This window comes from Apium graveolens, chromosome 4 (assembly GCF_009905375.1).
Source record: "Apium graveolens cultivar Ventura chromosome 4, ASM990537v1, whole genome shotgun sequence".
NCBI classification, from domain to species: Eukaryota; Viridiplantae; Streptophyta; class Magnoliopsida; order Apiales; family Apiaceae; genus Apium; species Apium graveolens.
This window is the reverse complement of record NC_133650.1, coordinates 95,454,465-95,477,044: the sequence shown is the minus strand read 5'-3', so window position 1 is coordinate 95,477,044 and position 22,580 is coordinate 95,454,465. Positions and strand designations below refer to the sequence as shown.

General features: G+C 35.8%; 2 protein-coding genes across 4 annotated transcripts; one reads left to right on the top strand and one right to left on the bottom strand.

Annotated features, from left to right (window-relative positions):
* The first annotated feature begins 3,397 nt into the window (after window positions 1-3,397).
* LOC141716820 (ethylene-responsive transcription factor ERN1-like) lies at window positions 3,398-5,156 on the top strand. Its single transcript, XM_074518999.1, has one exon. The coding sequence runs from the start codon at window positions 3,522-3,524 to the stop codon at window positions 4,719-4,721; it is 1,200 nt and encodes a 399-aa protein (XP_074375100.1). The 5' UTR covers window positions 3,398-3,521; the 3' UTR covers window positions 4,722-5,156.
* A 7,607-nt stretch (window positions 5,157-12,763) lies between these two features.
* LOC141718426 (SNF1-related protein kinase catalytic subunit alpha KIN10-like) lies at window positions 12,764-20,796 on the bottom strand. Of its 3 annotated transcripts, none has more exons than XM_074520805.1 (12): window positions 20,636-20,792; window positions 20,140-20,195; window positions 19,203-19,401; window positions 18,080-18,264; window positions 17,805-17,987; window positions 17,557-17,688; window positions 15,718-15,903; window positions 15,271-15,360; window positions 15,120-15,203; window positions 14,694-14,831; window positions 14,209-14,451; window positions 12,764-13,128 (listed from the first exon to the last, which is right to left on the bottom strand). In XM_074520805.1, the coding sequence occupies exons 2-12, from the start codon at window positions 20,140-20,142 to the stop codon at window positions 13,015-13,017; spliced, it is 1,557 nt and encodes a 518-aa protein (XP_074376906.1). In that variant the 5' UTR covers window positions 20,143-20,195; window positions 20,636-20,792; the 3' UTR covers window positions 12,764-13,014. The 3 variants fall into 3 exon arrangements, with proteins under 3 accessions (XP_074376906.1, XP_074376907.1, XP_074376908.1); XM_074520806.1 differs by lacking the exon at window positions 20,636-20,792 and adding an exon at window positions 20,429-20,528; XM_074520807.1 differs by lacking the exon at window positions 20,140-20,195 and having other exon boundaries at window positions 20,636-20,796.
* Between the last annotated feature and the right edge of the window lie 1,784 nt (window positions 20,797-22,580).

Below are 22,580 nucleotides of genomic sequence, written 5' to 3'. Positions count from 1 at the left end.
AACTTCTAAAGAGAAGAAAAAACAGTGGGTGGGTATTATCCCAGCCAAAATTATTTCACTATCTTTTATGTGGATACAATGTAGAGCTGCTATTCTAGTTATCTGTGATGGTCTTGCCACTTTGTACATGATTCATCTATATTTATAGATATATTTTCCAACTAATCTCCTAAACCTCAACTAGCTAACGGATTATTCAAATCCACTCTCCCCACAAATATGAACTAATTTCCATGTTTATCACTTAAACATTTGTCAATTGACTAAGTCTCATCCTTATCCGTCAATTTTCTATCCTGCTACATTTCGTTAAGACACCTTCCTTTGCCTTCACGTCCATGTTTTCTCGTCACTTCAAGTTGTTAATGAAAATTGTGGTCATAACAGGGAACAGTTTCATTATATCAGAGAATAGAGCCCGTGTTGATTGACGATTGTAGAAATTAAACTTCCATTTTAGAGATAGTTTCCGCAGCAGCAATGTCTAATGACTAAAATTGTTGGAATAATCTTAAATTTAGTTATTAATTATTTATTTATTTAATTATTAGATATTTAGCAATAGATTAATTATTAGAGAAAAATATTATTTTAGAATTGTTTAGTAGTGGGGTATTGGAGTTATAGAGTAAATTATGGACATGTAATTTACTCATTAATTAGTAGTGGTTAGTTTTAGTAATAGTTAGTTTTAATATGTTTGTAAAGCCTATATAATGGCTAGTTTACCTTGAGTTTTAGAAGAAGAAAAGAAATAAAAAGAAATATAGCAGTACAAGTTCTCTGCAAAAAAAATGTAGGTGTCTTTTTTTTCTAAGTGTTTTCAACATGGCATCAGAGCCATATGATCCAGGGCTTATAAAACTCTTATAAAAATACACATATACATATATATATTATCCTTAATATTTTCCATGGCATCTACAAATGCAAAAAATATGGGCATCTGTCAAAGAATTGTAGATTTCAGAATGATGAAGAAAGGTTGGCACAATTGATCGAGGGAGAACCACTTCTTTAGAGTTGTGGAGAGAAAGTGTTCCAAAGTGTTTTTGGAGAGAAAGTGCTCCAAAGTGTTTTTGATGAGATAGTGCATCAAAATTGATGGTGGTAAGAAGTGCATCGCAGACGAAGAGAAAGTGCTCGGTAAATTTAAGATTATGGGGTGAATGTTGGAATAATCTTAAATTTAGTTATTAATTATTTGTTTATTTAATTATTAGATATTTAGCAATAGATTAATTATTAGAGAAAAATATTATTTTAGAATTGTTTAGTATTGGGGTAGTGGAGTTATGGAGTAAATTATGGACTTGTAATTTACCCATTAATTAGTAGTGGTTAGTTTTAGTAATAGTTAGTTTTAATATGTTTGTAAAACCTATATAATGGCTAGTTTACCTTGAGTTTTAGAAGAAGAAAAGAAATAACAAGAAATATAGCAGTACAAATTCTCTGCAAAAAAAATGTAGGTGTCTTTTTTCTCTAAGTTTTTTCAACAAAAATTAAATTTAAGCATGTGTATGTCGAAACATTCTTACATAACCAGGAGGTAACAAGACTTGCATGAGCAGCATTCCTGCAGGTTATTTTTCAAGGGCAAATTAAGGGCAGCGTAATATTCTGGACTTTAGAGCACCTAAGGAATAGGTTTGGGTTATGTACCTACAAAAGGAAGAAGGGAAGAGGCTTTGTCAACCAGGTAAAGCTAACCCGTGATACTAATGGTATTACCGTAGCCACACCTGAAGTGGTGTTCAGCTAAGCTATGAAGAAAGGGACTTTGCATTGACAAGTTTACTGATGAGCTCAAATTTTTTTAAATGAAGAATGTTGCTTTTACTGCATTACCTGTTGCATATAAGTTTATTATTGTATTGAGATTTATTTTACTTAACATATCCTTATACCTTGCCAGTATGTACCCCTGTTTAATATCCAACCACATGTTACATATTGAAATATGAGTTGCTTAGGATTTGGAGTTGCTGCTACATTATGTTATGCAAGTCCTTGTTTCATTTGTATTTGTCTAGTTGCACGCAATTAGATAAGAATTTGTTGAATCCTCAGTGTTTATGTTGGTGAAATGTGGATTCTGAATTTTAATTAGTAGTGGTTAAATTTGGAAAGCAGATCATTTATGTGCAATGAAGAGAAACTAGCCTTGGCAAACAGAATTTGTCTGTTGTGTACAATGGTAAAGGCCTAAAGGGGTCTACATTCCCCACCAACAAATACCGTCTCTTTCGACTCTGTTTTCTTGTTAGCCCTGGGGAAGATTGGTGCTGGAAAACACATCTAAGCTGTCTCACTTACGTATCTGCTGTAAATTTATACTAGTTGTGAATTTCCTCTTGTCATTGTTCAAAACTTTAGATTTTGCGATTATCGGATATACTGTAATCAAGGGACTAATGTGTTGCAATACATGATAAAATCTCGATAGTGTTGCCATTCTGTTACTCGTGACCACTGATGATGGTAAGAAGAGGAGAATACTGATAGTAAAACAAGTGTTAGAAGAGCGCTTGCTTGATTTTGATCAAATTAACTTGTTGTAAAATAGATGTTTGTTACTGTCTCTCTGCTGCTAATTGTTTAGGTTGAGGAAGATATATGTCATGCACATGTCATGTTTGTTATCTTGGAGAAATTTATAATAATGTAGTTAATGGTGGAAGTTATTTAAAAATTAGAAATCATTGGAGTTACCAATGGGATCTGTTTATAGCGTTTGTTCCTTAGCCTTCAGGTTGCAACAAGGGAACAAAAACAATTAGTCCCTCCTCTCTGGACAGTGATAACTTCAATATTTACATCTTTAATTCATTATATTAATTGTTGATGATTTAAATTTTTACATGTCCAACCGAAACACTAATTTAAAAGGAGTAACAACATTCACTACATATCAATAGAAAAGTTTGTTTGAGCTTGAGTCCCGAATCAGCCACGGTATGCAACATTTTTTACAATTTGGTCGAGTCAAAACATCTCCAATTTGTAACGGCAGACAAGATTAATAGTTCACATCTCAATTATACGAGTAATGTTATCTAACCCGAAAAATATCTCGAAAATACTCTCAAATAATACGTGTCATTGCTCTCAAATAAAACGGGTCGTTACTCATATTATTACACGGGAATCCATTTTATTAATGAGGAAACAATCGATAGCACTACAATGACTCAACATTTGAAAATGTTTTCGGTAACGATTCTGAGTACTCTAGCATTTCTCATTTATAAATAATCTTGTGTTTTTTTTTTGAGTTGGCCGAACACAGAGAAGGAAAGCTTCCATGTGGTTTCCTGTGAGCCGAAACAAATAGTTTACAAGGAGATATGAACAAGCAGTAACACCTTATTCAACTTGTTGACAGGATCTTCGTCATGTACATACAAACAAACATACACGAATATGTACTCATATAAATACAACTCTAGTACATAACGAAATTATAAGGACATACAACTAGTCCAGAAGCCAAAAATAATCAGAAACAACTCAAGAATATGGCCAGGAAGAGAAAGGTTGGAGAAGCTGTGACTGAGAGCAGCACTGATGAAGGAAACATTGGTTGGGATGATACGGTGAAGGAATCAGCTTCTGCTTCTGAGGTAGATGTCGGTGGAGTGCGACGAGCTAGAAAGAGGTTTGTTGGGGTTCGTCAAAGGCCATCGGGTAGATGGGTTGCTGAGATTAAGGACACCATACAAAAGATTCGAGTATGGTTAGGTACCTTTGATACAGCTGAAGAAGCAGCAAGAGCCTACGACGAGGCTGCTTGCTTGCTTCGTGGAGCCAATACTCGTACTAACTTCTGGCCTAATCCTAATTCATCATCTTCGGCTCCTGCTCTTCCTACTAAGATTACAAATATTCTCCTTCACAGACTCAAAGCCAGAAATAATTCTCTGGCTGCTGCTTCATCTGTGTCTTCTCCTCCCACGGATCATGTGGAGAAGGAGCAAGAAGAGTGTCAAGATGAAGTGCAGGAGTTTTTGGACACCCACTTCACTGATTTTCTTAATGACACAGAAGATTATGTTCCCCTTCAAGAAATGTTTACTAGTGCCAGTTCAGATACTAGTGAACATTTCAGTACTACCGACAGTACTTTTGAGCCACACTTTGATGAAAAGGATAATATTACTCAGGTGAATGAAGTCGCTGTTGAGTCTAACTGTGCTGAATTAGCTGATCAGTCTTCTGGTAGTCAGTGCTCAAGTGATGTGACAAACGACGAAGTAAAAAAAATCCAAGATGGAGAGGAGGACACTGATACAAGTGCTATGGATTTACACTTTGTTGACAAACTTGAATCAGCCTTCTCTTGCCCTTTTGAAATTGCTGAGGAAATAGCTGACCAAGCAACTTATGAGGGTGAGCCAATGATGATCAGTGAGGCAATGGAGAGGATGAAATATGAAAGGAAGTTTTCTGCCTCTTTGTATGCATTTAATGGTGTGAATGAATGCTTGAAGCTGAAACTCCGATCAGCAAATGCCACTCAGAAGGCTGGTTCAGATCAGCTGTCTAAACTCAAGAACGCGTGTTACAATTACCAGAATAAACAGAAGGAGGAAGAAGAAGAAGAATGTGAGGTAGTGGCAGAGACAAAACAAGACCAACAAGTAGAAACAAGCAATAATGAGGGTGAATTATCACTCTGGAACTCTCTTGATCTTCAACCCATTTGCTATGTTAATTAGCTGGTAGATTATCTTAAGCTTATATAATTCATAAGCTAACTGATGCATGAGTAAACTGGCCTACCTCTCTCTTCTTTTGTTCCAGGTTGGGGCTCTTAATGAAGCAGAGCTTACTCAATTCAATGTAGTTTCGTATGAATATTTTAAAATTCAGTACATCCTCTAAATTATTTAAACCAAGAATTGTTTTAATTTCGATGATCCAAGTCGGACATGAATCTCTCATTAGTTTAGGCTTTAAGGGCCATGAAGAATTAAGGAGTTAGGATAACCAAGTTCAAGTCCCTATATAAAGGCCACCTTAACTTATGAAGCAGATTATGAATGTCAGGATTGCTGAGTAGTAGTATAATAGTAGTATATTGTGATTAGTAAGGGTAAAATAGTTATTGCAGTGTGCAAGGTTGTTATGTTTGTTGTTATATCAGAACATCATTAAATACCTCTCTGTGTAATGTTTTCTGGATGTTGAATATGTGAAAAGAAATCTATTTACACCGATCTCTTTCTCTTTCTATAACTGTTTTCTCTCTCTAGGGTTTCTACCTCAATTCTCTCTCTAAATTATGTCTCTCTCTCAATTCTGATCTAAATCTCTCCGTTTCTCTTCTAATCTCTCTCTGATATGTTCTATAATCTCTAATTCTAGCTGTTTTACTTACATTTCTGCACTCATAAACTAGAAAATATCAAAAATATACAAAAAACCCCTAAAAATACAAGTAAACCATGACAAATTGGTATCAGAGCTTTATAATCAGATCAACCACTGCTTCTATCATGCTGAGCACTCAAATCCGAGTAGATCGAGCATAGATTCACAGTAATCTCTCATCAAAGTTCAGACCTTTGCAATCTCACTCAATCAGGTGTTGTTCTAGCTTATACTTTCAGATCTGTGAATTTTACTGTTAGTATTAGCTAAGTTGTAGTCGTGACAGCTGTTTGTGTGTGATTACTTGTGGATCAGTTGATATTAAAGGAGAAAAGTACAAACACAGCAAGTTTAGTACATTTCTAGTAGTTATATACTCTGTTATGTGTAGTACTGTGATTACTGGTGTGAATTGGAGGAATTGAAGTGTTGTTGTTGTTGTGATCTCAGTTGTTAAGTAGGAGTTGTTAAGTAGGAGTGGGTATAGAAGGAGTTATAATGTTTGTTGTGTAGTAGTACTAAGAGCACTCCAGGTGTTTGATAATTGGTGAAGGAGAAGTAAACAATGACCTATAATACTAGAAGTGCTAAGCAAGCTGAATCATCTCAGCAATGTTCTCTTAGAAATCAGCTAGGGGTAATAGGTGCTAAAGAAAGTTCAGATGACAGAATTGCAAGGTTGCAAGCAGCAGTTGAGATGTTAGTCTCAGGAATGCAAGGAGCTATGACATAACAGTTTCATAATTCAAAACTATCATCAGAGGATGATGCTGAGACTCCAAAACCAGAGAAGAAGAAAGGAATGTTTAAGGATCCAGCACATGCTGCTTTTGAAAGGCATAGGAAGGGCCAACAGTTGGAATTTAGGTCTGTAGAGGAGGAATTTGAGGATCTGGAATTTAGGACAGACCAGAAGGAGTTTCAAAGTTTAAAGCATCTCAAATTGAGTTTTCCTGTGTTCAAGGAAGGAAGTGACACATTGGAATGGTTGAGAGATTGTGAAGAATACTTCTCTATTTTTGAAGTAACTGATAAAAGGAGAGCATCCATAGCTGCTATGCATCTTTCTGGAACTCCTAGGGCTTGGTACAAGTCATTTATGTTGGGAAGAACTAATGCTACTTGGCACCAGTTTACTCAGGCCTTTATGGCCAGATTTGGTGAGGTGGATACTGAATTGGTTTTTGATAAGTTCAAAAAAATTCAACAGACTACAACAGTAGAAGCTTACTTTGATGAGTTTGAGAAATGTAGGGGAGAACTACTGATGAAAATCTCAGGCCTCACTAATGAGTATTTTATGGAGATTTTTGTTGGAGGCTTACAGTTAGAGATCAAAGGAATGTTGAGGTTACTGGAACCAACTACACTAGAACAGGCCTTGAAGCTTGCAAGGTTCTATGAACAGACCTTAACTAGTCAGCCAAAGAAGAACAATTATGCAGGAGGGTCATATAAGGTTGGAAGTAGTTCAGGATTCTCTTCTAAGGCTAGAAACAATGTGACTACCAACACTAGTAACACTAACACTTCTTTGTTGGTGCAAAACAAAACACCAGAGATCATCAACACTAGGCCAAGGCCCCTAACATTTTCACAAAGAGAAGAGAGAAGGCAAAAAGGTCTTTACTTTTATTGTGATGAGAAATTTGTTAAAGGACATGAATGCAAAAAGCCACAGAGTTTTATGATGATAGCTGAGGAGGAAGAAACTGGTGATTATGAGAGTGAACCTATCTTTGATGAAGCATCGGGAGAGGAAACATTAAATTGGCATGATCAGAAAATTATATTGGCAGCATTAGGAATGGAAGAGGGTGAAAGCAAACCTCAAAACAAACCTCTGCAATTCACAGGCTTGATTAGGGGTAAATCAGTTGATATCATGATAGATGGAGGTAGCTCTAAGAACCTCATTAGTTCTCAGTTATGTAGAGAATTGAAACTTTGTACTTTATCACAGAAGCCTGTCATTTTACAGCTGCCTAATGGTGACACCCTAACCAGCCAAGAACAATGTCCAGAGTTGAAATGGAATTGAAATGGGGTTGAATTTAATTCTACAGCCCTGGTGGTGGACTTAAGTGGTTCGCAGATAATTCTGGGAAGAGAATGGTTGTCCAAATTGGGAGATGTTAATTGCAACTATTAGGAGCAAACTATGCAATTTCAGTGGGAAGCACAATTAGTGAGGTTAACTCCCAAAGTGGAATCAGAAATTAGTTCTTTCTTCCAGTTTTCAGCAGTTACTCCTACCTGGATGGAACAAATTCTTCATAGCTATGAAGGAGATGAGGAAGTACGTCAGTTGATTACTGAGTTCAAAGTTAATAAATCAGGACCACAAGAATATTATATGCAGCAAGGGCTGTTGAAGTTTAGAGGCAAATGGGTAATTAGTGCCACTGGAGAATTAAGGAAGCAGATTTTTGAGGAACTGCACAACAGCAGCATAGGAGGGCATTCTAGTAGAAGGGCAACACTTAAAAGAATTAGAGAATATTTCTATTGGACCACTATTAATCAATCAGTGGGACATTGGGTGAGGGAATGTCAAACATGTCAGCAAGTCAAGGGTGAAAATGTTAAAAGTCCAGGTTTATTACAACCCTTGAGCATTCCCCAAGAACCTTGGAAAGATATTGCTATGGATTTCCTCACCGGATTACCAAAGTCTAGAGGATTTGAGGTGATATAGGTTATTGTGGATAGGTTTAGCAGGTATAGCCATTTTCTGGCTCTTTCTCACCCCCTATCAGCAAAAGGATTGGATGTGATTTTCTTTGAACAAATTTATAGACTTCATGGTATGCCAGATACCATTGTGAGTGACAGGGATAGTTTGTTCCTGAGTGAGTTTTGACAAACTCTTTTCAAGCTATCTGGAACAAGGTTGCTTCTAAGTATAGCCTACCATCCTCAAACAGATGGCAGTACTGAAAGGATCAATCAGTGCTTGGAGCAATACTTGAGAGGAATGACAAGCCAGAATCCTAAGAATTGGGATGGGTGGTTACCTTCTGCAGAGTGGTGGTATAATACCACATTTCACTCCACTTTAAATACCACTCCCTATGAAGTAGTGTATGGTTGTAAGCCGAGACACTTGGCTTGTCAAGCTAGGGAACATACTAACATTCATAGTTTAGAGGAGTTCTTAGCTGTAAAACAGTTACAGTGGAGCCAGTTGAAGGAACTGTTGGAACTTGCTCAGACTAGGATGAAGCATTTTGCCGATGCTAAAAGGTCAGAAAGGGAATTCTTACCTGGAGAATGGGTATACTTGAAGCTTCAACCTTACAGGTAGGTTACAGTGGCTATCAGAAAGAATTTGAAGTTGTTTTCTAAGTATTTTGGGCCTTACGAGGTTCTGGCAAAGGTTGGGTTGGTTGCATATTAACTGGTTTTGCCAACTTCATCCAGGGTGCACCCTGTGTTTCATGTATCCCAACTTAAGAGGGTTGTTGGCCAGCATCGGGTTCTTCAGCAATTATCACAGGTTAATGAGCAAGCCCATTTTGATTTGGTTCCCTTGAGACACTTAGATTCCAGACAGATATTGAGGAATGCTAAGGTGATCTATCAGCTTCTCATTCAGTGGAAAGGCTGTAGTGTTGATGAAGCCACTTGGGAGGATGAAGAGTTGTTGAAAAGTAACTTTCCTAATTTATGTCCACCCTGAGGACATGGTGGATTTTAAGGAGGGAGGGTTGTCAGGATTGCTGAGTAGTAGTATAATAATAGTATATTGTGATTAGTAAGGGTAAAATAGTCATTGCAGTGTGCAAAGTTGTTATGTTAGTTGTTATATTAGAACATCTATAAATACCTCTATGTGTAATGTTTTCTGGATGTTGAATATATGAAAAGGAATCTATTTCCACCAATCTCTTTCTCTCTCTATAACTGTTTTCTCTCTCTAGGGTCTCTACCTCAATTCTCTCTCTAAACTCCCTGTCTCTCTCTCAATTCTGATCTAAAGCTCTCTGTTTCTCTTCAAATCTCTATCTGATCCTCTCTGATATGTTCTATAATCTCTAATTCTAGCTGTTTTATTTCCATTTCTACACTCATAAACCATAAAATACCAAAAACACAAAAAAAATCCTAAAAATACAAGTAAACCATGACAATGAAACAGTTTGTTCGAAAGAAAAAGATAACATACAATTCACTGATCTTAACACAAGGACTTCACAAAAAGTCACTAAATAAGACCAAGTAGAACAAACTCTCGACAATCTCGACATCTTCAATTTTCCATATTGTGTGGTCTTTTGCCCCTCCTATACCAAAGGAAAAAACACAGAGGAAAACAAAAATCACAAAGGATCGTGCAAGGCGAATTAAAACATTTAATCTCCACTATATAGTGTTGTGGAGCGTGGATGAGAAAATTGATGGCTTGGTGACATGATTAACAGCGTTCAAACACAATTTCCATGTAAGATAAACCTTCAGATTTTTGTGATTTTCATCAAACTTAGTACGAGAATTAACCAGCATATGTTGTGCAATCAAAGCTGCCTAATTGAGCATTGCCTTTGAGGCTTTGACTGCAAGGTGGGCGTTTAAAACCACCGGACTAATTTCCGTTGCATCTCATCTCAAAATAATATTTTCTACTCTTTCTTCTACATACCAACCTCCTCCAACCTTCCACTTATATTCATCTCACCAAATTACACCACCTCGTTATATTCTATATATAATTAGTACTATTACCGCATAAAGGATACAAACCGTTAGATTAAAAAAAAAATCAACGGTCAAGATTATCTGGTATTTATGGCAAATGTGTGGTAAGAAAAACTAAACTAAACTCACTTTAATTATGAAACAAACACCCAATATTAAATAATTAAGGAGACGTAATCTAATATAAGACATAATTATCTAATACTAAATAAATAAATAAAATATAAAATATAGTTAGATTAAAACAAAATCAATGATCAAGATTATCTAATATTTGTTTTGTTGCTAAGGTGTTAAGGATCACTCATTATGAAACAAACACTCAATAAGTAGGCATAATATAATACTAAATACATGAGACATAATTACGAATATTGACCAATTCTATCACAATTTTAGAAAATATGGCCTAAAATCTCATAATCCAGCAAAATGACCCTTTTTATCACTTGAAAAGGCATTTTTTATTTACGTTAATATTAATTTTAGAATATAAAATAAATTTAAAAAAAATATTTTTTTGAAAACACATCTAAAAGATGCGTTCATGGTATACACGCATGAAAAAGATGCATTTCCGGAATTAACAACGCGTGGGAGGAATGCGTTAGGTTCAAATTTCTCCACGCCAGCTCAAGGCCCACCAACAAAAACAATAGTTTCAGCTAGTTGATAAACGCAAGTTTTAATTACGTTTATTTGTGATAATAAGGGCGATTTTTCTATCTTGTGATATTTTGGATCATTTGCTCCGGAACTGTGAGATTAAGGGTCATTTTTCCATAATTACCTAATACTAAATAAATAAGGACATAATCTAATACAAAATATATCACGAGACATAATTATCTAATACTAAATAAATAAGGAAACATAATCTAATACCAAATATGGAAGGAGACATAATTATTATTATTTTTTTATCGCATGTAACCTGCAGCTGCTACCCTTTGAGTGCGCATAGTCTGCAAACCATGTGAAATAAGATAAATCGCATTTAAACAATAGGCACCGACTCAGGAAATATAATTGTTAACAATTAACAAATTGAGGTATTGAACATGATAGTCTCTCTGATGATAATATTTTCTCCAAATATTAGCCGACAATAAGGCGAAGAAAACAAGACAGATAATTTTTTTTTAAATAATTATTAAAATAATGAGGTACAATAAGAAAATTTAGAAATAAAACGCTTTATCAACAATATAATTGAAAAACATATGTTAAAAAAAATTAAAATAATAGAAAATTATATGTACACAATGAATGAACAAATAATTTACTAATCATGCAATAATGAACCACTAGATGAAAAATATTATTATAGCAAACTACATTAACTTTGTTTAAAAACGTAACTTCCAAACTTACACTAATTTATTTAATGAAATTAATACGCAAATTCCGTGCATAGTACGACTAGTATATATAGAGCCAGTAATCTCGTATACGACACGAAAGTTACGGATTTGAATTGACATTTTTGGTATAGGAACACAAAAGTACACGAACACAAAAGTAGATAGATGAATTTAATGTTGGTTTTTGTTTTACCCTTGGATACACGACACGAAACGAAAGTACATGAAATATTTAAATAAATTTATCAAAATTACATGAATACATGTATCTTACAATCATATTTTATACATAATTTTTACAAAAGATAGATACAAAGATTCAAACTTAAATTACCAGCTCTGAGCATATATAACATAATATGTCATTTATACCACAACAGTTAGGAACAATTTTTATTACCCAATTTGAAACCACAAACAATACTTGCCGAAAAATACCAAAAAGCAACCGAGAAGATTGCATCATTACCACAAATAACAATGATAGTTGCATGAGGTTATTATTTTGTTTTTTTAATAGAAGTATTAAATGACATTTTTGTAGTAATATAAATCACCCTCATGTATTTAAAAACATAGCCAGCCCTAAGTGTATTCCATTTTGCCTTGATCTCGGGATTGTCACCTGATAGTGACCTCCGGCTCCCGGGGCCAGCAAGGCAGCAAGCTCATTAACGGTTATGTCTATTGATTTACCTAATTTACAAGCATGATCAAGAATTCCACTTGTAAGTTGCCCAAAAACAAAAAAAAACACTTTCTTTGATCTCCTGTTTCTGATAGGCTAAACTGTATTTATAATGTTCCCAACTTATAATAATTCCTACTCATATTTCAAAATACAATATGCACTTCTCCTAATTCGGGATCTAAATGAAGTAGGCTCACACCCAATCCAATGTTAACTGGTGTATTTTCAAAAAGTAAGAACTATATTGCACAAAATTTATAGGATTTATACAATGCTATGCTTCAATTGCAGACTCGATAACTGCTTATATATTAATATGATAAATACAAGAGGGGGAGGGGGATTCGCACACCATGATGCACTAATATGATAGATAGCGACAATGCTCTAATATGATAGATAGCGACAATGCTCTAATATGATAGATACCCATGATGCTCTAACATTGACACAAGGGTGGTATGGGCGGTGAATTCTGAATTTGAATTGGAAGAGGGGGAATAGAATAACATTAATTCTAGACACAGATAGGGCCGTCAAGTTTGAAAGACTAAGGTCAGCCGATCATATGAACATTCTATCCAATTAACATGCAATGTACTTGAACTATCTATTACAAGATTGATAGAAAAGCTAAAACAAATTAAGGTAAGTATATATTTATTAGTCTATATTACCTAAAAGAAAATTCTTTGATCATTTATTTATTCTGAAATCTTAAAGTCCACTTTACCACAAAAATTAATAGAATCAAGCTAAACCATAGCTGGCTCTGATTATATACAACATTCTTTGCGGACCTCATTACGGAATAACAGTCTAAACTGGCCAGAACTCATCGCGGATTTACAGTCTAAGATGGCCTTGTGACTGAGACAACTTGATCTAGAGCACCCGAAGCTGAGAAAGAAAAGCAGCACAGACATCCAGGAAAAGGAACTGTGGTCCCTGGACCCTTTGAAGATCAAGCAGATATTTATCCTCTCGGGTCTTGTACAGCTGAGAAATAAAATTGGCATATAAAATATTCAATGTTTCATAGAGGTACCCAATGAGCTGGTCTTGTCATTGTGTTGAGTTGAAAAAATGGTGATACTAAATTACTGAGAATTAAAAAAATAGCAACTTCACTGCAAACAAAGACACTACTATATCTAAAACTCACAAGTTCCTATTTGAATTATTTTCCAATATTTGTAGGAAGAAAATGCCATCTATACATGTAACATTCATTCTAACTTCAGCGCAAATATGTACGTCCTAAAAAAATATGTTAATTGAGGTACTAGTGTTAACAGGTATAGAGTGAATGATAGTCAATTGCGGGGGACATGTGGCAGCAGTAAGGATGACTAAACATATAAGAGATGGTGGCCTGAAGCTTGAGAAATGGTGTGTTGATTGAAAAAAAAGAAGCTGATTCAAGGAAGCAAGATAAAGACTGTCTTCACCCCAAGAGCAAGTCCAAGAGACTAGCTATCTAAGCTCCTAACTAGAAATTTAAGGAATGAGAACCAAATGAGTGCTCCAACAGTCTCCTAGAGCTTCCTTAAAAAGTTAAGATCATTTATCCACCACTTATTTTTAAGGAAGATTACCCCTCTTTTTAAGGATATCCAACTAATATTTTATTAATAACTACAAGTATAATATCACTTTCTCTCTCTTATATATTGTATCTTATTAATAAGATGCACTTTAATAATTAAATATTAAATTAAATAGTATAGGAGTATTGTTTGAGGCAAATTCGTACTTATCCATGTCTTAAATTACTAATAGCCAATTTTTTATATTATATTTAAGGATTAAACCTGGAGACCGCTGGACTTGCTCTTAACCAAGTTTAAAAGAGGTAGAATGGGGACGAGATTTGGTAGATTATCTAATTACACATAATATTTATGCAAAAACTTTATGCTGACTAAATATTCTGCTCGATAATCATAATACATCATTCTCAACTGAGACTAACAGACGATAATGCGACTAGTTGTCCATTTGTCTGTCATCTATGTGGTATTAATCTTGAGGCAAAATTAAAAGCTTATCTAAAAGGCATATTGAAAGAGTAGTCACCTGTACTTCAAACTTGACCACACTAGGCAATCTCACAGCAGCATCATTCTCAATAATGGTGGTGTCATCTCCAAAGAAATTATTACTATGCATAGACTTGTTCACCATGCCTTCGTGATGGCCAGCAATTCCAGGGACCCACCTGCATTTCATGTTGTAGTGCCCTATCTTTTTCCAACAAACGTTCAATTCCTGCAGAGCTTTAAGAACTTCTGTCATTATCTCACGTGGATGAGCTCGGGACTGCCAAAAGTCAAATACAAAACTGGTTAAAGTCATCCACATTAAATGAAAACGAAGAAACCAACAATCATGGAACGCAAGTATGCAAGTACATTCAAGCTTATAAATTGGAACCCTCCTATCAAAGGGCAACAAGCATTAACATGCCAGTGAAGCCGATTGGTAAATGACATGTACGCAAGGCCTCCTATGTACAATTTTCAGATGTTAAAGACATAAAACTCGAGTTCAAGAAAGTTTACCTGAAGCCCGAGAGCCCATTTTCTGTCAACAGGAAACTGATGTCTTGACCCTGTTCCTTGATAATCCATATGTCTAGGACTTCGTTGCGCTGTAACTGGAGATGCAGGCTCATTTAGACTATATCTGTTGAAACCGTCCTGTTACATGAGCTTAAAACATTTAGCAAACATACAGAGGGAAAAAATTGGTGCAATGCTACTATGAGAATTTCTTTTGGGAAGTTAACTTCCAGTCACGCATAGAGTAAAAGTTCATTTCCATATGTACAACCAAAAGCACAGCTAAAGATTTTATGCAGCGAATTTATATAATGTTTGAGACACCTTATTAAAGTGTAAAAGATATAATATTCAGTCAGCTTCTTGAATAGGTAATGGCATCGCAACTAATTATAATGATACTAACTAAAGGGAAAAGAAACTAACCATGGCCTCTTGAAATTCAGCTCCAAGATAGCCGCTAGAAACACGGAAACGGTTGTCTAGTAGCAAATAGTACGCAACTGTACCCTGCCAACCATGCAACAAGTTAATTGAATTATAACCCAGTAGGATAAGGGAATATCAAAATACCAACCTCATTTTGGACTCGGGTACGGAGAGACTCAACAAGACTATTCCTGTCAAAACCCATTTTAAGCACCTCTTGAAGAATCTCTTCATCAATCTGCAATTAGAGCTATAATGAATCAACTATATACCTACACTTGAAAATACACAATACGTAACAATAATTACGCAAGGTCGCAAACTAAGATAAAACAGGTAATTGAACATTGAGTATGACTTGCATCATTGTGCACACATATTTATTTAAATTTTAAGATGTCCTAAATCCTGATCAAGTTCTTCTGAAATGACCACTTTGTTACATTTCAATATTAAGGAAAGGTCAGAATACCTTATGCAATTAGAAACCACAAGTAAATCAAAATTAATCCTTCACAAGAAAGAATGTAATTATCAGATTATAAAAAACGATTTGCAACAGATATTAAGCAGTAAATAGCGATATAGTCGGCACCTTTTTTGCTTGTTGCAATGTATCTGGTGGTGGCACGGCTAAGTAGCGTGGAAGATGAGCTTGAAACCAAGGGTGTGTACGTATCTCAGGAATGGTCATGCGCTTCATAGGCTCAACCACAAGAAGCCTTGGGATTAAATCCCTTGCACCAGGAGATAAATGACTAGGAAGGGTGTAAATTCCCCCCTGGAATATAAATCAAAAGGATAAATTAACTCATCGCCCTACTAAAATGGTGATTAACTTGATAGGATGAAATCAAAAATTATGTCGAGCGATAACTAGGCTACAGGCAACTATATGTTCAATTATATACAATATCAACCTATATCTGGTAATCACACGGGGGAAGGGGAGACAGAGGAACAGGGGCTGGCACAAGGGAAGGAGGTCAGACGAAACCATACACAATGCTGAAAACTCTTCTAGAGCACTAAAAAAAATTTAGGCCATTTCATTACCGAGAACCAAGATTACTATTCAGTGTACCACCATGCTACCAAGGACACCTGAATGAATGAATACTCAAATTGGAAAGATGCTTTAAATAAAAATTGAGTGATAGGAATCACTTAGATCATAACATCTTTCATGAACCAATTCCCATACGGCATACATACTGACACGAAATTAAATTAAAAAGTCAAGTACTCCTATTATCCTCTGTAACTGTCTTCTTGAAATACCATTTTTTAAATTTTTCTTAAAACCCGGCAACAAAAAAAAGGTGAGCGAATGTGATTAGAGGTTATGACTATTGACTAGCTAAAGAATCCACCAATAGATAAACTGCCTCGTCACATTAAAATAAAGACTACAATGACTGAACACCTATGACTAACTGGTACAAATTTAAGGAAACAAATTATGTTATTAGAATTTAAACAAAAATAACAATGTCCCCGAACTAAAAGCTTTAGGATTCAAGAATACCCATTTGGCCATATAGTAAGAAAAAAAACTTCATCTCTTAGGACCAGAATTCGTGTTCTAGCTGAAGTCCTTCACTTTGGTCTAAAAAATTCCTAATGTCAGTACTTTGCTCAACTTACTTTTAAAGCCTGAGATGCCAACCAGCGCCAAGTAACCTCTTGAGTACCCATTGGCCATTACGGAAGAAAAAAACTTCATCTCTTAGGACCAGAATTCGTGTTCTAGCTGAAGTCCTTCACTTTGGTCTAAAAAAATCCTAATGTCAGTACTCAGTACTTTGCGCAACTGAACTTTTAAAGCCTGAGATGCCAACCAGCGCCAAGTAACCTCTTGAGTGCATAGGACCAAGCCAAGGCATAATACAGTTCTCATCTACTCTTGGAAGTGAGAACGCACCCAACTTAAAGGGAACAGGCATACATGTCTTTGGCACAGTATATCTGCTGGTCTCCCCAGTTAGTAGTATAATACCGACCCTAACTCCCCCTATAGATATCTCTCAACCTTCTTTTTAATGTTGTATTTCTACAGATAATGTAATATGGCTAAAACTAAGATACCCGGACTCTTCCAAGGGCTTGTAAGGACATTCATGTGGGCATTGAGAGCCTAGAGACTTGTCAAAACTCAACAGATATGATAAAAAGGAAATGAAGAACCATCATTCTGCCAACATTTTATATCAATGCTTTATTTTTTTCATTTTGACAAGAACACGATATTAAGCTCTATAATAACGAAGTAACGATTTCAAATATTACAACAAATGAGGGAAACCATCGTTGACAATTATGATTGTAGCAAGGTCAAATGAAGATATCACATCGACAAAAAGAAACTCAGATCAAACGAAGATACTACATTGACAGGTAAAAGCAGAATAGTCATCAATATGATAATAATCACCTTGATTTTTTTGAAAAGGTTAGGAATGTTTTCATCGTCAAAAGGAAGAGTACCACATAGAAGAGCATACAGGATTACACCACAGCTCCAAACATCTACCTCTGGCCCAGCGTACAACTTTCCAGATATAACCTGAGTAATAGGAAGCAAATAAAAATCTTAAAAGACAAATTGTTTTATAATAACATGTCCCTCAAGACCAGCATTCCAATATTGACTAGTCTCATTTACTTTCACAATGTCCATACCTCAGGGGCAGCATAATTTGGGCTTCCACAGCTGGTCTTCAAAAAATGTCCATCGCGCATAATATTGCTCAAACCGAAGTCAGCAATTTTCACGTTGCATCTAGAATCCAGAAGCAGATTTTCAGGCTTAAGATCTCTATGAACAACCATATTCCGGTGGCAGTATTCTACGCCAGAGATTATCTGGAGTCCAATATTGTTTTACTGTCCATTATCAGCATTCTTATAGCATGGAAGATTTAACTGATTTATATAAGGAAAAATAAATGGGACACCTGTTGAAAAAATTTCCGAGCTTCATCCTCCTGCAGTCTACCCTTCTCTACAATGTAATCAAAAAGCTCACCAGATTTTACGTACTCCATCACAACGTATATATCTGTTGGTGTCTCTATTACCTCGTACAGTCGAATTATGTGAGGGTGCATGAACAGCCTTAGTATTTTGATTTCTCTTCTAACTGTAAAAATCAAACATGTCAATCTCCAAAGTTAATAAACAAGAGTTGATCCACAGAAGAAACAAAGAAAAAGATTCAGATCTCAGGAAATTTGACATTTTAATCTTAACAGCAGCACAACCAAGAAAAATGAATGTCAGCTAAATCCTGAAATTTACTCAAACGGATTGTACACCATGTGCCAACACAAACATGCACACTTTTATCAAAGTACCGACCATCCATTGTTGTGCAAAATGGCATAGTAGTTCACCATAACTAACAAAAACACATGCACCATAAAGCACAGTGTAAACCTTAAAGGTCGAGGGTGACAATTAATCTAAGTTCATGCTGAAACATTCCCCGAAGCCTCTAGTTTTTAACTTTACATCTCCATTTGCGGCAGGCATGAATTGAAATCAGAGAAATCAGGAAATGTACAAGGGACGTGTCAGGTTAGTGTCAACAATAGAAACTGAGCCTCTGAGGAGAAATATGAGAGAAAAAGCTCTAATCAATACTCCAGAGTTATAGCAGACAGGTCTTAATTTGTTGATCAGAAGCTATCTTTAATTGACTATCCAATTATGTTTTAGTTCGTTGATCAATTTCCAAAGTTTCTCTCTTTTTCGATAGACCATAACCCTAGAATCACAAGAGTACTTTTCTCTTTTTTCTATTAGGAAACTGAGAGGGATAGTGATCTGAAAGGCATGCTTACGAAGCTATGCTAACATAAATACATTAAAGGTACATGCTTTCATCGCAGATTGTTCAAGCTTGACGATGTGATCTATCAGATTGGGATAAACCGTAGTGCATTAATCATTAGTTTTAGTGTTCCGGAACTCGAACATCAAAGTACGTTTAGATGCTAAAGATAGTACAAACTATTTAATTGCCTAGCTAAATGATATATCTAAATGCCACACAAGTCTGATACAAAAAATACTTACCTTTTTCTTCCATTTCCATGTTCTTAATCTTGCGTCGATTAAGGATCTTAATAGCAACCTTGTGTCCTGTTAATGCATGTTCTGCAATTTTCACCTTACCAAAAGATCCAATACCAAGTGTTTTTCCAAGCTTATAATTCCGCAAGAACATATCCACACTACTACCGCCTTGTCCAGCTATGCTATCCATTCTCCTGTCCTGCAAATATTAAGATGATTCTATAAGCAAAAATTGCATTGCATAAATGCATCAAACAAATACATTTTATGTAAGTCAGAAATATATGAGGTAGTCCATAAGAAAAAAGTGGGGGTCAGAGATAGAATAATAAGCTTCCAACAAACCAATGTTCTTTTTTGTGCGAACTCATCATAGTTATTAAAGTAAACAAATCCAACAAATGATACTCCCTCCGCTCCTAAATAATAGTCGCTTAGATTTTTGCACACAATTTGAGGTGTAAACAGATCTATATATGTTATCTTTCAAATTTTCTTTTTCCGAATATAAATTTAATGTTATATTTTTATTCCGCAAAAGACATGTAAAAAGTAAAGCGACTATTATTTAGGAACGGAGGGAGTATTCAAAACGAATATTAGGTGTAACTACACATGATTTAAATTCTAATTTCTGAAGGGACGTGCTAAATACATGCATTTGATATAAAATTTTCCAACGCATACTATTATAACCAATAAATATAAGAGAAAATGTTAGTCCTAAAAAACACATGACGCTTTGTTCCGACTCCTATCTGCACTGCTGCAGATATCATGCTTCTTGTACTTAACAAAGTGAGAGTACTACTCATAGTCTCGTATGACATAAATAAACAGGATTGAGCAGTTCTACGGAGGCTTATAACCTCTATTAAACATTCATATGATTCCAGGTAGTTTGTAACAAACTAATACATTAATCAACAAAAATTACCATCCTATAACTATACAAGTCAGAATTCCAGCTTCTTCAATTCATACAAAAGAAACCTGCAAAAGGCCGAAAATAACAATTCGAATTCATAAAAACGGATTCCACAAGTTGCAGCTAATGAAAGAAACATAACAGAATCAATCAAATAAAATATAGTGCAAAAGCTCGAAATTACGAAAAAGGCAATGAATAATGAAATTAGAAACCCTAAGAGTAACCCTAGAAATCAGCGATCTGATATTTGAATAAGTAATGAACAGAATAATTGAAGATTTTATAATAAGCATACCTAATTACAAAAGACATACACAATTGTATAAAATGATGAAATACGAACAAGTCGATTAAATCGAAAGAGTGCAAATTAAAAAACAATATTGTTGTGATGAGTATGCTTAGGGAAATACATACGAAACGTATGAATTAAAGAATTGAAATGAAAGAAGAGGAAATAGAGAAGAAATTAAGAAGCGGGGGAGGAGTTTGGGTGGAGAACCTGAAACCAGACGAGACGACCCGAAAAGAGGAGAGTGCACTGTTCCCCCTTTTTTGGTAGTAAATAAATGCTATTGTAATGTAAGTTTCTCAGTAAGCAATAAACATTTCCTATATTAATTCACGTTAAACAAGTGATATGTTATAACTCCATGCGAGTGCTTCTGTAAGGAAGAAAACTAATCATATTTCTTATCTAGTTACTGACACAGGTTTACGGGTTGAAGATAATGAAGGTATGTGCAATGTAGTGGGAGATTATTTCAGTAATATATTTGCGAAGCCAGATTCCATGAATAACAGTGAAGTTGAAGCAAGCCCCAGACTTGTAACTGAAGCACAGAATGAGAAATTGACTGAAGAAGTCACCTTCGAGGAGTTCACGTTAGCAGTTAATCAGATGCACCCTGACAAAGCGTCAGGGCCCGATGGGTTAAATCCTGCGTTCTATCAAAGTTTCTGGAAAATTATGGGAAAGGAAGTGTTCGAGTGTTGCAAGAAGTGGCTTCGAGGTGATCCGTTCCCTGCAGATTTAAATAGCACCAATGTAGTCCTGATCCCCAAAAAAGATAATGCAGCGACAATGAGAGATTTCAGACCTATTGCTTTATGCAATGTTTTATATAAGATCATGGCTAAGGTTCTCGCTAATCGTCTCAAGGAGATTCTTCCTGGAATTATTGCTGAAAATCAATCAGCTTTTGTGGCTGGTAGGAATATTACAGACAACTTCTTGGTGGCTTTCGAAGTTATACATCACATGAGGAATAAAAAGAGGGGGCAGGATGGTGAGATTGCTTTGAAATTAGACGTTAGTAAAGCATATGACAGAGTTGATTGGTCATACTTGCATCAGAGGATGGTTGCTATGGGTTTTTGTGAGGGTTGGATCAAATGGATGATGAGATGTGTAACAACAGTGGGGTATGAATTCTGCTTCAATGGAATGACAGTGGGTCCGATTGTTCCAGGAAGGGGACTTCGTCAGGGTGATCCCTTATCCCCCTACCTGTTTTTGTTTTGTGTAGAGGGGCTTTCCATTGCTCTTGATAATACTGCAGCTAGGGGAGAAATTCATGGATGCAGGATAAGTACTTCAGCTCCAGAAATTACCCACCTATTGTTTGCAGACGACAGCTTCCTTTTCTTTAAGGCAGAGGTGAGCGAGGTTTTAAAAATCAAGTCTATATTGGAGGAGTATGCTGTTAAATCAGGTCAGTCCATCAACTTTCAAAAGTCTGGGATTTTCTATAGCTCGAACGTTAGAAGAGAGAAGCAAGTTGAATTCTCGGAGATTTTGGGGGTTTCTAATGATATCTCCAGTAGTAATTACCTGGGTTTACCTGCTTTGATCGGTCGCTCGAAGAAAAGGATGTTTGGGTTTTTAAAAGAGAAAGTTAGTCGCAAACTGCAGGCATGGTGTGCAAAGCCTATCTCGAGAGCGGGTAAAACAGTTCTTCTAAAAAATGCTGCACAATCTATTCCCAGTTATTGTATGACATGTTTTTTGCTTCCAATATCGCTGTGCCAGGAGATAGAGAGATTGTTCAATGAATATTGGTGGAAATCAGGTAATGGTCAGAGAAGGGGTGTCCACTGGCATTCATGGGAGTCAATGAGTATGTCAAAAGGTAAAGGGGGCTTAGGCTTTCGAAGCCTGTATGGGTTTAACATTGCGTTATTAGGTAAACAAGTGTGGCGTTGTATGAGTCGTCCCAATCTTCTGGTTTCTAGAGTGCTAAAAGCTAGATACTTTTCTGATTCAAGTTTGTTACATGCTGTTAAAGGAAACAACTCGAGCACGGTCTGGGGGGGAATATGGCAAGTCAAGGAACTATTGAAGGGTGGTTACAGATGGGTGGTAGGAAATGGCAGTGATATTATTGCTACTAAAGATCACTGGCTAAGAGATAAAAATAATTTTTGTGTGGAAGATTTTCATGGCT